Here is a 16,169-nt window from a genome sequence, read left to right on the forward strand (position 1 = left end):
ATCATTAAAATCGCCATTATCATCACCATAAAGGTAATGAGCCACTATTAGATATAAATGATACAAACTAGAGTCGTTAGTAAGTTTTGGTTACTTAAAGTTGTTAATTTGCACCATTAAATTTTGCACTTACTGCTTCGATTTTCATAAAATTTTTATTATTAAAATTAAATTAATAAAGTAAATAAATTTTAATTTCATATAATTCGTATTACATTTGCTGCGTGAGATTATTTTACTTGGAGTTAAGGATTCAAGTAAGGATTTTTTTTTTTTTTTTTTTTATTAATGTCGATACGTGTTTAATTTCCAATATAAACTTCTCAGTTATTTTTAATAATTAATCATAATTAATTGAAACAAGTCCTGGGGCATGCATCACTAATGAAAGAAATACGTTCAATAGCCTGAAATTTAAACGTAAATTCGTGATTAGAGAAAAAGGAGAGGAAAAAACAATATAAATTAAAACTAATTCAAGGATAAAATGAAGTAAAATCTGATAAAAGTCAAAGTCAAGCTGAAGTATTCACTATTTAAAAAATGGGGCGAAAGGATTTTGATGTTTAATAGCAAAAATAAACAATATAATTTGAGTTTTAAGTACAAAAAAAAAAAACTAAAATAAAAATACAGTTTTATTCTCAAGAACTAAAATCCGTTCTAGGTTTTGTTATTAAATATCTAAAATGTGTAATTTTTAATTAATAAAAAATATGTAAATAAATTTATATTTTGATTTTATTTGCAAAAATAAAGTAAATTTTAGTAATTAAAAAAATGTTTTTTATAAATTTAAAAAACTATCATTGAGGAAGCGGTTTTTAAAGTGTTTGAATTTGTCTATATTCGTTTATAAATTGAGAATTATAAATTATTTTTAATATAAAAATAAATACAATTAAGAAGAAGTTATTAATTAACCATTTGATTTTTTTTTATCTCGAGACAATACTAATCTCAATTTTCAATTGTCTCTGACAATATTTGTGTGTGCTTAACAATAAATTTTGTTACACTTGCCTCGATGAATAAAATTACTTTACTAATTAAAAATCAATTTTCTAAACAACAATTTAATTAATATGAAATTAATTAAAGTAAGATTTTAAGTTTCGTTCTATCTAGAAAAATGATGTTATTTAACACAATACGTGTATAAAGGACACGTTATTGGACGCCGTTGTTTTAGAGGAATGCGAAGACTCCGTAAAAATCCCTATAACTTCACTAAAATAGTCGGGAATTTAATATAATTAATTCTAAATTTTAACGAATTTTGGAAATTTAAGACATTCGGAAAATCCAATTGAAGTGACAGGCCTGAATTCTCCTTCCTAAAATAGTCCTGGGATGAAAACATCATCCTGATTCTGATTCCCAACAAAACCTGCGTACATCTTTAAAAGGAATACATTTAGCAAATATCACTGTAAATATATATTATTATTATTATTATATTACATTCAATGAACTTATTAAGACTAAATCTCTTAGAAATAAGCAGAGTTACAGGTCATATATACGAGGACGAGTTAAAAATTATCCGCACTTTGGCTGTAGAATTTATTGTAATCAATCTTCAGCAAGTCAAATACGTTATTTCTCGACATAATCGCCCTGCTTTTCAATACGCTTTGTCCATCTATCCACAAGTATTCCTTCATTAAAAAATGTTTTCGGCAGAGCTGCGAACCACGAATGCACCGCTGTCTTGACATCGTCGTCGGATGTGAATCTTCGTCCACGTAGCAGTTCTTTTAGGGGACCAAACAGGTGATAGTCCGATGAGGCGAGATCAGAATCGTGCTCACCATAAAAACCAAGCAAGAGATAATAGCCAAGATAGAGAGTAGGCAGATGATGTCTGATGTTGTTAGGCAGTATGACTTGAACAGGTCTACAATAGGCACAATCTTAGCTATAATCAAGAAGACTCAAGCAGCTAAAAGAGTAACGAAAATCACACCTAAAGAACAAAGATGTGCCATCTATGAAAAAATGGAAGATTGCTTTTAATTTGGATAAAAGAAGGGGAAATGAAAAGAGATGTAACTAGTATGACTATTATTCGAGAGAAAGCTAAAGAAATTTCTGAAGAACTGAAGAAATAAACTTTACATTCGTCACATGAGGAGATAGAATTCAAGGCTACAATTGGATGGTTTGCAAAGTTTAGAAGATCTGGCATTAAACATGTGGTAATTCACGGTGAGTCTGCTAGTGCAGATAAAGAGGCTGAGAAGTTCTGTCTCAAATTTGAAAGACTTCATTAAAAAAGAAGGATATTATCCACAACAAATTTTCAATTGTGATGAAAGTGGTTTATTCTGTAAGCGCATGCCGAACCGTACCTACATCACGAAAGACGAGAAAAATATTCCTGGCCATAAACCCATGAAAGACTGATTGACGTTACTTTTGAGAGCTGATGCTAGTGGTGATATGAAGCTTTATCCCGCTTCTGGTCTATCACTCTGAGAACCCTGTAACATTCAAAAAAATTCTATAATTAAAGAAAGACTGCCAGTGATGTGGAGATCGAATAAAAGGGGATGGGTCACGCATGTTCTTTTCAAAGAATGGCTATTTGAAGTTTATACTCCAAGCATCAACGATTACCTTCAGACCAATGAATTGCCATTGAAAGCATTGTTGCTATTGGGCAATGCACCAGAACACCCAAAAGACCTTGAAGATAATTTGCTGGAAGACTTTCCCTGAATGACAGTTCAGTTTCTGCCTCCGAATACCACTTCGTTGATTCAACCAATGGATCAAGAGGTTATTGCAGGCTTCAAAAAATTGTACATTCGAGCACTGTTTCGTCGGTGTTTTGAAGATGCCAGTTCTCTTCAACGATGACATTAAAAACGTTTTGGAAAGAAAAATTTGATATTCTTGAAGCTATCCAGCTCATTCAAAAGGCAGGGTCAGAAGTCACTCAACGACAGTTGAATTTTGCTTGGCGAAAACTGTGTCCCTTCTGCATTCAGGAGACGGAGATGATGTCCCTGAAATTATGGATGAAGTTGTGATAACTGCAAAAGATCTCGAATTGGAGGTGAATGAAGATGACATTGGCCCCGTTAAAAAAAATGAATTAAATAAAATTAAACCTATATTTATTCATTTGGAAACGATTAACTTTGCCTGATGTTCTTTTCCACTTTAATACGAAAGTGAAGAACTTAATTGCTTGCAAATTAACATTTTAGAAATCAAAGGAGCTTTTCAATAATTTAATTTGGAAAATGTGAAGTTACTGTAAATAACTCATACGAAAATCTCGTACGATTTATGAATCATCGATGAATGAGGTATAGGAAAGCTCATCTACCAACGTTAATTTAGTGCTTGATTAATTATTTTTGATCAATGCCGCAGTCAAAGTGACGTGTCAATCCCGGAAGGTTACTCTCCAGTAATTAATTTTTGAATAAATAAATAATGAAGTGTGTCAAACTTATTAATTTCTTAAGTATAATCTATAAAACCCTTCTTATATAAATACTTGTTTAAAAGTAGAAATTATAGAAAATATTTATTAATTTATTAATCAGTACAAAGAGATAATCATACGTGAAATAAAAAGTTTAATGTTAATTTAGACTGGAGTAGCAATTAACAAGAAAGTATAATGATAAAATTATCTACGAAAACAAAGCGCAGAATATAATGCTGAGTCGATGGAATGTAATTAACAGAAAATAATAAAAGAAATTTCGCACTGTTTTAATTACTTGATCAACAAAAAAAAGTTTAATTATCTTGAATACATTTATCAGGTTATAAAAGTGAAATTTAGACATTAAAAAAAGAACTTTATTGACAATTCAGCAAGGATTACAGTTCAGCCTGTCTGATAATCACCATCAATATCAATCACATCTCGGCACCTTTGCTGCAAACCTGCAACAGAATGACTAGGATTTTTCTTTGAAGAAAGTCTGGTGTGTCGAGTATCGTCATCGAACTGTATATTGGCAATATGATCATGCAGGGCGCGAAATAGATGGACTGTAAGGTGGATGAGGCAGAATCTCCCAGCCTAGACTGACCAGTTTCTCTAAAGTCATCTTTGCTCTATGTGCTAGAGCAGTGTTTTTCAACCTTTTTCATTGAGTGGCACTCCTGATTGAAAAATAAAAAAATCGCGGCACCCTTGACCGGCGGCGGATCTAGAATCTGACAAAGTGGGCTAATGGGGGAGACAGATGAATCTTTTGCGAAAACGAATATTATGCGCAATGCTGGGTGGGTCCGGGGAGGGAGTTTCCTCCCCGGAAAGAAAAATTTTAAAAATTGACAGTTTTAAGTAGCATTTTAATGCAAAAATAGTGTTTCTACGTGTTCAAAATTAAAATCCATTGAATTTTACCGAAATTCTGACAATGAGTTACCTTGAACTACACTTAAGTAAATTTCCAAGAAAATGCCTAAAGGTCTTAAACTTTGCGACACCCCAATCGTGGCGCCGTGGCACCCCGGTTGAAAAACACTGTGCTAGAGCGTTGTCGTGATGGTATCGGATTTTGTTAATTTTTGGAATGTATGGGAACATTTGAGATGTTATTCTAATTCTCTGGTGGTCAACCATGGATTATAAACTCTCAGTTACAAGAGAACGATAGACATCATCAATAGAATCGATGCCTGGATGGGCAGCGATTCCATTGAAGATATTCTACCTTGAAGCCAGAAATAATAAAAGTAATTTATCCTGTTATTAATCCTCCACTGTAAAGCTATTTGGCTTCGAAAGGGAGAAGTTTTTATTTATAATATCTATTTTGAACAATATCAAAGACAAAGAAAATTGTATATTCAAGAACCTACATAAAGATTAAGACAAAAAATATGAACATAAATTAATCTATTTCCAGAATAAATTCAAGCAAAAGATATTGAGAAGAGAAATGCAATCTGAGATTAAATTACAAATTTCTTACTTATTTCATTAAAATAATTGATATGACATTGAAGAAGAAGGGGAAAAATCTTTGTAAAGTACTGTACATACGAACTGTTTTTCTCTGTATCCAGTTTCAAATCAAAGTAATGGATATAATGGATAAGTACTACTACTAAAATAAATGAAAAAAATTAAATATTGATAAAATTGAGTTCCTCATTTCTCACTGAACGGATTATCGATATTTGATCGTTTTTCATCATCTAACTTTGAAAGGAAAATATGAAAATAAGCAATAGTTTGTAATGTAAATGTTCTTAATATATGAGAGTTATACTGTTCTGTAAAAAAACAAAAAAATTATTTCCGCTCCCGTTAAAAATTTTCACTGATTTGTATAATTTCAATGGTGCTGAATCTGGCAACAGAATTGGTCTAACCCCCACCACTTTTGAGAGAAATGCGAAAACATTTTCTATCCAAAACGTCATATTTATTGGTTACACTTTGCTAATTGGCTAATTAGATACAAATAAATTTATACTAATTACTCATTTTTCATAATTCTATACATTTAAAACCTAGAACACTTAATGACATGTTCATCAGAAACAGCTCCTAGGTTGGCGGGAAAAAATCTAAATGGGAAAGCAGGAATGCATCTTGAGTGACGTATTGTAACCCAGTGTTTGGTAGAACGTAACCAACTTCTTCACGATTTCCCCGTAGTTGTTAGCTCGTACATTCCCCAAAAAACTCCTGCTCGTCTTTTCGAGTGTGTGTGTGTCCCACGCTGTTCTTTCTGCTGGATTAAGTTTTTCCTAGAAATTAAGATCCTTCAAAAGCTGTTTTACTTGGGGACTAACAAAGATTGCCTCCTTTACTTTCGCATCGTTTAGATGAGAAAACTTTTGTTTCAGGTCAACAGCGCTTTCTCCTCCGCCGTCTATACTTTTCGTAATGTTTTTTTTTTTTTTTTTTATCAAACCGAGCTTGATATGAAGAAGAGGCAAGAGGATTTTAGTACCAAGCAGTGACTGGTTATTGTTCGACTGTTTCATTCGCATAAAAACAGCAGAATTCATGGTATTTTACTTGAAAACCTGTTAGCATTGCAACAGCTTTGAGGTCAGCGCACACAGTTCTTAAATTAGCAATAAATATCGTATTCGCATAAAAGCATTTTTAATTAAAGATAATTATGTTTACTATACGGCATGCGGACTCAAAAAGATTCGCTATCTCTGCCCAAGTGTTTACTCCTAAGAGTTTGTCACATCCTAAGCTGAGGTTCTTACGACTATCAAATAATCGAACACAGTTGTATATAGTTCTTAGAGTTTCTTAAAGAGCTTGTTATACACAAAAAGTACTCTTGGTTCCAATAACAGCCGAGAGAGACTCGAGCTCACAACTCCTGTTTATAGTGCAGATGCTTTGCTATTTATGGTACCCGCACCTTACTTTCTGGGCCGATCTTTCCTTAGAATATTCTATAATTTAAAATTAAATTAATTTTTATTATAGTTAACAAGAGATGGCGGCCTGCTCCCTGCCAAATTGCTTAGTAACCATTTAGCCTTATAGCCTGATAAAGAATATGGCTTCTACTTTGGTATTTCAAAGTACTTAAATTTAAAATTTGAGTAAGTTTTTACGAAATGAGAGTCACATCTACAATGCACTTTATAAAATCTTATATATCACACTTCTGAAATCTAAAAGTATATAATGCAGTAATATTAGCGAGGTTGAGGCCGAAGTTTTAAACGCGAAAACGTGTACGTCGGACGTTCAGCCTATAAGTTTGATAATGGCATTTGGAAAATCAGTGGAATCATGCTCGACATTCCAAACGCCATTGTCAAACTTCTAGGCTTACAGGAAAACGGCACTGAACGTCCGACGTACACGTTTTTGCGTTTAAAATTTTGGCCTCAACCTTGCTATTTATTGTCAATAAATACATCATACTTATTAACTTGATTGCACTTTCTGCGTAAAAAGCATATTAATATTTTGTATTTCAAATGTGTTAATGTAATGATTTTTCTTGTGAAGGCAAGCGCACAGGTCGTTGGTTGGTTTTGATCTGGTCGGGCTTGAGCTAGTAAGCTATGCAGCCCAGGCATAAAAGTAATGGTTGGATAGAGAGCGGTCATACGGATAGCTGCCGCCATGTTTTTTCCAAACTGTTTATTTAGTCGCAGCCACATACTATACTTAGTCGGGGAAACGGAAATAATCTAGCATTTATTTAAATGGAAATTAGGGCAGAAGAAAATAAATGTCGTTTTTTCGATTTTTAGAATTAATTTTTACTATTATTATTTGTTCATTTAATAATTTTTCGAATTTGTTTATGATGAACATTTACCTGACGCGATGAGTGACGAGCCGATTCTTTTTTTTTAATACCCGAAATGTTAATACTTAAAGTTGTTTTATGGTGTGAAAATCTGGAGGCTAATTACAGTTAATTAGCCTGTTAATTTAATTATAACACGTAGTTATGAAGGAGGAAAAAACCCATCAAATATCCCTCTGAATCAACAGTCATTGCGATGTTTCGATTCATGTTACAATCTTAGTCAAAATATTCGATTATTAATGATATGAAACTGTCAAACAGACGAAATTATGTGGTAAGACAAGCCACAATAACGGATAGGAAATATCCATAATTCGTCGAAACATCCGATTCTTGACAGACCATATCAACAAAACCCGGACCCAAATTAAACTTAGAACACATTAAATCAATGTCACCTGAGTCAGTTTTCGTATAAAAAGGGGTTGCACCCGATCCTCGGGGCCATCGCCGAAGAAGACCTCGCACTCATCGTCTCCCCACCGTAAACGGGATTTACCATCCCGTCGCAGTTAGAAGGGGTTGAGAGTTCGACTCTACCCCCGGTTCTCACAATGGGGCTATAAAAATAGATTGAATAAACGTGATAAAATTATACGAAACGTCTAGGAGAACAAAAGTATGTATCCTGTCGTCGTTCACCAGGTAAATGAATGCCATTTATTTTTAAATACTAGGTAATATACCACTTGTAAGGCGTTGACTTGTAAACAGAGGGAAAACAAAGGAAGCGCCGACTTTGTCAATTGGACCCACCTGTGGTCAGACGATAGGCCGCTTGCCATATAAAAAAAACTATTAAAGTAAACAAGTGGCGGACGTTAATGTAAGCTCCACTCTCGTCGGATAACAGCGAACCTGAGTGTATGCTGTTCACGAAAGAACGGTTTGTGATTGGTCGGAAGTTTTCCGTCCAAAAAACCCTTATATAGCGGAGCAAACGGGAGAGGGAGGAGAGAAGGGCAAGAGGCTGGTACACGGTAGTCTCAGGCACTTGGGAAGCCCGCTGAGCGTGGAGAGAGTGTACTCCTCTGGTAAACATCTCAGGGACGTGTTAGAGCGGAGATTGGACTGACCGTGCAGTTGAGCCAACTCCACAAGCTAACTGAGGCCTTCCCAGAGTCTAATAGTTCCCGAAGGCCAAGCTGATACGTGAGACACCACACTTTGTTGTCCTGTATATGTTATGTTGTCGAACTTGTACATTTTACGTATTCTGTTTTGTAAATAAACTGTAAATATTCTCTGAATTGAGTGTGGAGGTGTACTTTCCATCGAACCTGAATCAACTATCGGATCGTGATACACACGGAACCCAATTCAACGAGACGGAGTTTGGGAAAGAACTTCACTTGTTCTTCACTATTTTTAATTATATCAAGAATTATATTTTTAAAAACAGAACCATTTGTTGAGTTGCTAGTATAAAATTATGCAAAAGTTAGTTTCCACCTTGGAAACATACCACTTAACATAAAGACTAGTGAACGAGTAGCCAAGCCTGTATGATTTGGTAATGTTACCTCGCCTGAATATGTGTTAGTAATTTAGTTGTGTCATAATCAGTGCTTGGAGTTAGTGCTATTTCATCCAAAATTAAAACAAATTGCTTTTCTTTATCTGTTTCCATACCATCAACTTTTATTTTAGGAAACTCAAACAGTTTGTATAATATTCCACTTTCAAATTTTAAGTTTTTCAGTCGTCCACGTAAGGTTCTTAAAAATGGATAAGGCAGATTACATTTGAAGCTGTCAACCTTTTGAATGACAGTTAAATCTTAATCCTAATGCTGTACAGTATATACTGTCTCATTGGACCATTAAAACACATTTATTAACACATTAATTTTCGAGAAATGCAGGCTAGTTCATCTTATTTAAATATCATCTTTAAGGCATCCTCTTGAAATATGTTTTGTACAGCTGTCTTAACTTCATCATTTTGGCAATCTTTAAATTCTTTTTTCTATTCCTAACTAATCTTTTATGAAGATTGATTAATTTAAAAGTGTAATTTAGAAATTATTTTATCTTTTTTCAACATTATGCTTTTTAATTCCTGCACAATACATATCATACATAAATATTATGATTGTTGTTATTTATTAAACTAAAATAATAATTTATTATAAGTGGCTTATGATAAACACTGTATAAGTAAAATATATTTATTATTCACCAATCAATATCAAAAATTCTACTTTATATACTTTATATTGTAAATTACAAATCTACTGTAATTTACAATACTTTTCATTAAAATACAGTCATTTGTATAATTAAATACTTTCATATCACATATTGCAAATATTAAACTATATTAATTTATATATACTGACTTTTCATTCTCCAAGCTTTCGTTCCAATCTCCCTAACACGTGTTAGAAGAGTAATGGCGGCTTACGGTCACGTGATCACAAACTACCAATAGAAAAGCGTTTCTTATACGGCCACTCTCTCGTTGTAGGCTATCTACGGTTGGACGATTGAATGCGCCCTCTAGTAGCGATAACAGTCTTTCGCAAAGTTCGCTTGCTCTGTACAAGAAATGAAAGATAAAATTTGAAAACTGACTGAATAAAAACTTTGATCAAATTGACTTACATTAATTATTTAAATTTGAAATAAAATAACAGACGGAATATTTGAACATTCAGCAACATACGTTTTTCTTTCAGTGATGATGATACATGTTGTATTAAGAAACTATTAAAATGTGAATGGCATATCTAATTTAACATTTAAAAATTAATTTATTTAGTCAAAAATTTTTCCGCCAAATTACTTATAAAATTTTTTTTTCATATAAAAACTTTTAATTATAAATATTAAATATTGCGAGCTAATAGCGAGGTTGAAGCTGAAGTTTTAAACGCAAAAACGTGTACGTCGAACGTTCAGCACTGCCTTCCCGTAAGCCTAGAAGTTTGACAACGGTATTCGGAAAGTCAGTGGAATCATGCTCGTCATTCCAAACGCCATTGTCAAACTTCTAGGCTTGCAGGAAAGCGGCGCACAACGTCCGACGTACACGTTTTCGCGTTTAAAACTTCGGCCACAACCTCGCTAATATGTAATTTTCATTAGAGAATTTTTACCACCAGGTGGAATCATTGACGTGATCGTCTGGTAGATTTTAGAATCCTCACCCGGGGCACATTTTTTTTTCGGAAGAAAAGCCGACAACGGCCATACCTTCCAACATAAACCCACGAACAAGAACAAGAACAAGATTTTAGAAAGGCAAGTTAACTTCTCATATTAAACTACACAAAGAACCTTTTTATTCTGCAGCCATTTTTATTGCTTATTCAAACGTTTTCGGTCATCTTTTGTAACGGACACTTGTTATATGCGCCTGTTCGAGTGGCTAGTGGCGCGAAGCTATTGTTCGTGGGATTATGACTAAATACCCCTAAGGCAGAAGACCCCTAGCCGCGACAACGGAAGTCGTTGTGATAGTAATCCTGCGCGTTACGAGGGGGACCGGGAGGGTTCAGACAGTTTGGTGACTTGGTCCCTTGTTGTTAGGACGTTGATGAGTGCAGAGCAAGAACGAACATATACCCCAGAATAGATTCGAACCTTGGGGTACGGACTCTCGAGTATCGACAACCCTGAACTTGTACTTGGCTAAGATTCCCGTTAGCCGTAACAAATTGGAGCCACCAGTGAGAAACAGAGGTTCATCACATCTGAAGAAAAAGAAAGAAAACCAAAAAGAAACGATAGCAAGGTTCAACTTAAAAGGAAGAGAAAACGGTAAGTTCATTGTTCCTTTGTCTCATACATAAGGTCTGGCGATAACTGGGTTTTGCGACCAGGGATTATTATATATAATCATAAAATAAGTTACATTTTTGGGTAACCTAATATTAAATCGTGACAGGAATTATTGTACCTAATCAAAATGCTGAAAAAGTTGGCCATGAAAGACAAAATTGATATTTTAGAGGATAGAATTATTTCTAAAGATAACGAAATTATGCAACTAAAATCAGTTATTCGTGAATTACAAGAGAAAATTAAAAATCTTGAGAAAAAAGAAAAAAATAGATCCAGGAACATCGAAAACTCGGGAATGGAACGAGAACCTTCTCCTGCTGTTCTAGAGGATGATAAGAAGTCGGACGTTTCGTCTGTTTCACCTATTAACATGATGATTAACTTAATAAACCAAATTAGAGAGGAATTCGAAACTAGATTTAATAAACTTGAGAATACGTTTATAAATGCAAAATGTGCTGACTCAAATCCTTCGATCAGTCCTACACTTCCGAAAGGTCCTACCATTCCACAAAAGTTAATATCTTGGCCCGCTTTTGATCCACAAAATATAAATATTTGGCTGGAAAAGCTGCAAGGAATAAAAGAATGTTTCGAATTAGACGATACAACATTTATTTCCACACTAAAGCTGCAATCAGATATAGATTTGGTAAAAAGAATTAGGCTAGAAGAGGCAAAAGGTTATGAATTGACTTGGACTAGGTTGAAGGCACAAATAAAGAAATGGTATGAAACAGATTCCACTGTAAAGAAGACAATTAAAATGTATGATAGAGTTCAAGGGAAATTAGAATCAGCCTTTTCTTATGTTTTAGATAAATTAGAATTAATTAATTCTTTAAATCATGAATATTCGGAAATAGAAAAAATCGAACTATTAAACAATGGTCTGCAAAAGGAAGAAAGAATGTCTATTGCAAATAAAACATTCCATACCTTAGATGATTATACTAATGCCATTATGGAATTAGACTCGATAACAAAGAGAGAGCGCGAAAAATACTACAAAAGTTTCAGTGTAGGCGAATGTTCAAATAGACCTAATGGGATTTCAAGGTCACCTAAGCCTTACAGCTATTCTTACAAAGAACAATCGAGTCGTCAAAATCGTGAATTAATGGACCGTGAAAGAAAATCCGTATACAATAAGCGTTCTAAAACCTTTAGGAGAACTAACAATAGAAACAATGGCATACAATCAGAACAGGCTATTTCTCGAAATCAGACAGTCTCAGAAGAAAGTTCTAACGATATTATTTGTCACAACTGTTGGAATAGGGGTCATTATAAGAAAATATGTAAATATCCAAAATTTTATGCGTTCGAAAAAATGCGCCAACTCATGGATAAACTCGAAAATCAAAACGAGGAACAAAAAAACTAATCGGTCGGGCTCCTGAGGGAGAGCCCTGTTTCCAAGCTGCTAGAATCCCTCCTTACCTTTTAGAGTGTCTCGCAATTTCGAAATCAAAATTACGCACTATTTATTTGGAAATCGAAGGCTCTCCGTTTAGTGCCATCATTGATACGGCCTCAGAGAAATCATTGATAAGCCGAAAACTATGTATAGAATTAAGACTAAAAATATGTCCTGAACCTATTAAACTCATCGTAGCAGATAATAGAAAGATAGAGTGTGAAGGTACTTGTATGTGTAGACTACAAATAATGGGAAACAGTATTGAATTTGTGTTTGTAGTATTGGAAAATTTCCCACATGATTTATTACTAGGTAGTGATTTTTGTGAACAAATGAAAGCAACCATCAGCTTCAAAGACAACTTATTTATAGTGCCAATGGGAGAGAATTGTATTAGTCAAATTCAAACGCCCCTCTTACATCACACCAACGCAAAATTCCGTACCACCGAAGAAACACTTGTAAATGCTTTTACTATGCGTACCTTAAAAGTCCGCTGTCCAATTAAGCAGGGTACAGTAGAAATAAAGCACGAAATGGGCGAGAATGGTATCAATGTTTTGTCAGGTATTTGTGAGGTGAGAAATAATGAATGTATAATTCTAGTATTAAATAGCACTCCAACTCCTGTTTTACTCCCAGCGGAATCTACTGTTGCCAAAGGGAAACCATGTGAAGAATATGCCTTTGTAAATTTGTCTTTATCATCACGATCAGACAGTAATGCAACAGATTCAAATACTATAAAGCCAAACGCTAACCATTCGAAGGAAAGAAATGTTAGCTTATTTGTTCATTCTTATCGAAGACTAAACATAGAGTCATTTACTTTTAATATCGGGAATGATTTATCTGAAGATTCTGTAAAACAAATAGAAGATGTATTGAGAGAGAACCTAGACGTATTTGCCAAAAGCAGTTTCGATCTTGGAGTATGCACCCTAGGATCTCATGAAATAGTAACGAAGCCGGATGTTAAGCCAATTAAGCAAAACGCTTATAGAATGTCTCCATGTCAACGAGAAATTGTCAGAGATTTAGTAGAGCAAATGCTTCAAGCTGGTATAATTAGGCCGTCAAAGAGTCCCTGGGCCTCACCTATAGTGCTAGTGCCAAAGAAAGATGGGAAACATCGATTATGTGTGGATTATCGTCGTCTGAATAGCCTCACCGTCTCCGATACTTATCCTCTACCTCGTATAGATGATGCCTTAGAAATCTTGGGAGGAAACAAACTCTATTCGGTAATAGATTTAGCCTCTGGATTTTGGCAGATACCCATGGCTGAAAATGATATATGTAAGTCCGCATTTATAATCCCAGATGGCATATATGAGTTTTTGAAGATGCCATTCGGTTTAAAAGGTGCCCCAGCAACATGTCAGAGGATAGTTGACCAAGTTTTAGGCGATCTAAAGTGGAAGGAAGCACTTACATATATCGACGATACTATAGCATTTTCCAAAGACCTCCCAGCACATTTGAAGTTACTAAAGGAATTGTTCGAAAGATTTAGAAATGCTCAATTGAAAGCTAAACCTGAAAAATGCATATTTGCCGCTAATCATATTAAGTTTCTTGGATACATCGTTGAAGATGTAGGTTGTAAAACCGACCCAGAGAAAGTAAAGGCAATTACTGAAATGAAAGTACCTACTACGGTGAAAGAACTTCGATCCTTCTTAGGAATGTGTGGATATTTTAGAAGATTTATAAAGGATTTCTCGACTATCGCCACACCATTATTCCGTTTACTTAGAATCAATCAAAAGTTCATTTGGAGAGATATCGAACAAGAAAGTTTTGTACGATTAAAGGAAAGTCTATGTAACTCACCAGTTTTAAGTCATTTTGACCCAGAAAGAATGTGTTATATACACACAGATGCATGCGATATAGGATTAGGAGCTACTCTGTTTCAAAAGGATGATGACGGAAGAGAGCATCCCGTATGCTACATCAGCCGAACGCTTAATAAAAGTGAGTGTAATTATCCGACAACACAGAAGGAATGTTTAGCCATTAAATGGGCTATCGAGAAACTACGTCCGTACATCTATGGCAAAAAGTTTATAGTTGTAACTGATCACCACAGTTTATGTTGGCTAATGCGCTTAAAAGACGCGAATAGTCGTCTGTGTAGATGGTCGCTGAGCCTTCAGTGTTACGACTTTGATGTAGTGTACAAACAAGGTGCATCTCATAAATGTCCTGATTGTCTCAGCCGAATTCCAAATGAAAATAACATAGACCTAGAAAGCAAAGAGGACGACTTTTCCCTATTCACTACTTCTGTTGAGAACGTAGACATGTTAAAAGCACAAACAGAAGATGCATTTTGCCAGGAAATAAAAAGTATTATCACAGGAAGTAGTAACAGCGCTAACAATTCGAAACGTGTTCATACTATTAAGCGTTACTTCCTACATGAAGGTATTCTTTATAAACATCTTTATCTTCCAACTGGTATAAAACAAGTGCTGGTTTTACCTAAAAGTCTGCAGTTAGAAGTTCTTCAAGCTGCTCACTCTAGCAAATTTGGTGGACACTTTGCAGTGAAGAAAACGTACGAAAAAATACATTCAAGATACTTTTGGCCAAAAATGTTTTGTATGATTCGTGATTACGTAAGAGCATGTCCATCCTGTCAATTAAGACTAGGTCCTAATGGTCCTAAAGCAGGTATGCTGATGCCAGTACCAGTCAACGCTCCTTTCGAGAGAGTTTCCCTAGATCTAGCTGGTCCATGGCCTAAAGATAAGTTAGGACGTACTCATGCAATAGTTGCAGTCTGTGATTTTACAGGTTATGTGGAAGTAGGTGCGCTCCGGACCGAATGCTCCGAGGATGTAATTGACTTTATAGAAAACTTCATCATTTTAAGGCACGGCTGTCCCAGAGAAGTAAGAACTGATCGAGGCTCGCAATTTATTTCGAAAGCAACACAAACATTTTTGAAAATTAGGTGCATAGGCTCGAAGCATACTTCTGCTTATCACCCTCAAGGAAACGGTCTTGCAGAAAGAACGATAAGAACGATTAAAAATATTTTAAATCACTTTTATAAGGCAAACCGTAAGAATTGGTCAGAATTGTTAAATTACGCAGCCTTCGCATATAATACCACTTATAGTGAGCCTAGAGGCTTCACTCCGTTTTATTTGGTATATGGTAGAGACCCTCTATTACCCACGGATCTACATTTAAATAGAATCAATTTTGTCGATAACAACGAATTGGCCGATACAAATATTCCTGTCTGGGTTAGGCGAGCAGAGGCCGCTCGGGAAATTGCGTTAGGTTATATTGCTAACGCAAAAGACCTTTGTATGAACAAATACAATGAACGCCGACAATTTCGTGAATACTTTAAAGGACAGCTAGTATTACTGGCTATCCCCAAACAATTACAGAAGGGCAAACCTATAAAATATAGAGGTCCCTTCAGAATTGTAAGCAAGCTGAACGATAACAACTATGAAATAGAGGCTATTGATTCTAAACCTCGTAGTAGCCCTTGGCATGATGTGGTCCATGTAGAGCGCCTAAAACCGTTCTACACACCGAAGTTCATCATGCAGTCCCTAGATCAAACAGAGGACAAGGAATCAACGTTGACACTAGACAGCAGTGACTCCGACGAAGAACCAGAACCAGATGACCCGCGGGATG

The 16,169-nt window shown here is 35.0% G+C and overlaps 1 protein-coding gene across 1 annotated transcript; it reads left to right on the forward strand.

The window, feature by feature from the left end:
• Positions 1–11,198: 11,198 nt before the first annotated feature.
• Positions 11,199–12,461, forward strand: LOC136990168 (putative leucine-rich repeat-containing protein DDB_G0290503). The gene has a single exon (XM_067288535.1). The coding sequence runs from the start codon at positions 11,199–11,201 to the stop codon at positions 12,459–12,461; it is 1,263 nt and encodes a 420-aa protein (XP_067144636.1).
• The last annotated feature ends 3,708 nt before the right edge of the window (positions 12,462–16,169 follow it).

This window comes from Centruroides vittatus, unplaced genomic scaffold (genome assembly GCF_030686945.1).
Source record: "Centruroides vittatus isolate TY-2023 unplaced genomic scaffold, ASM3068694v2 scaffold_861, whole genome shotgun sequence".
Taxonomy (NCBI): Eukaryota; Metazoa; Arthropoda; class Arachnida; order Scorpiones; family Buthidae; genus Centruroides; species Centruroides vittatus.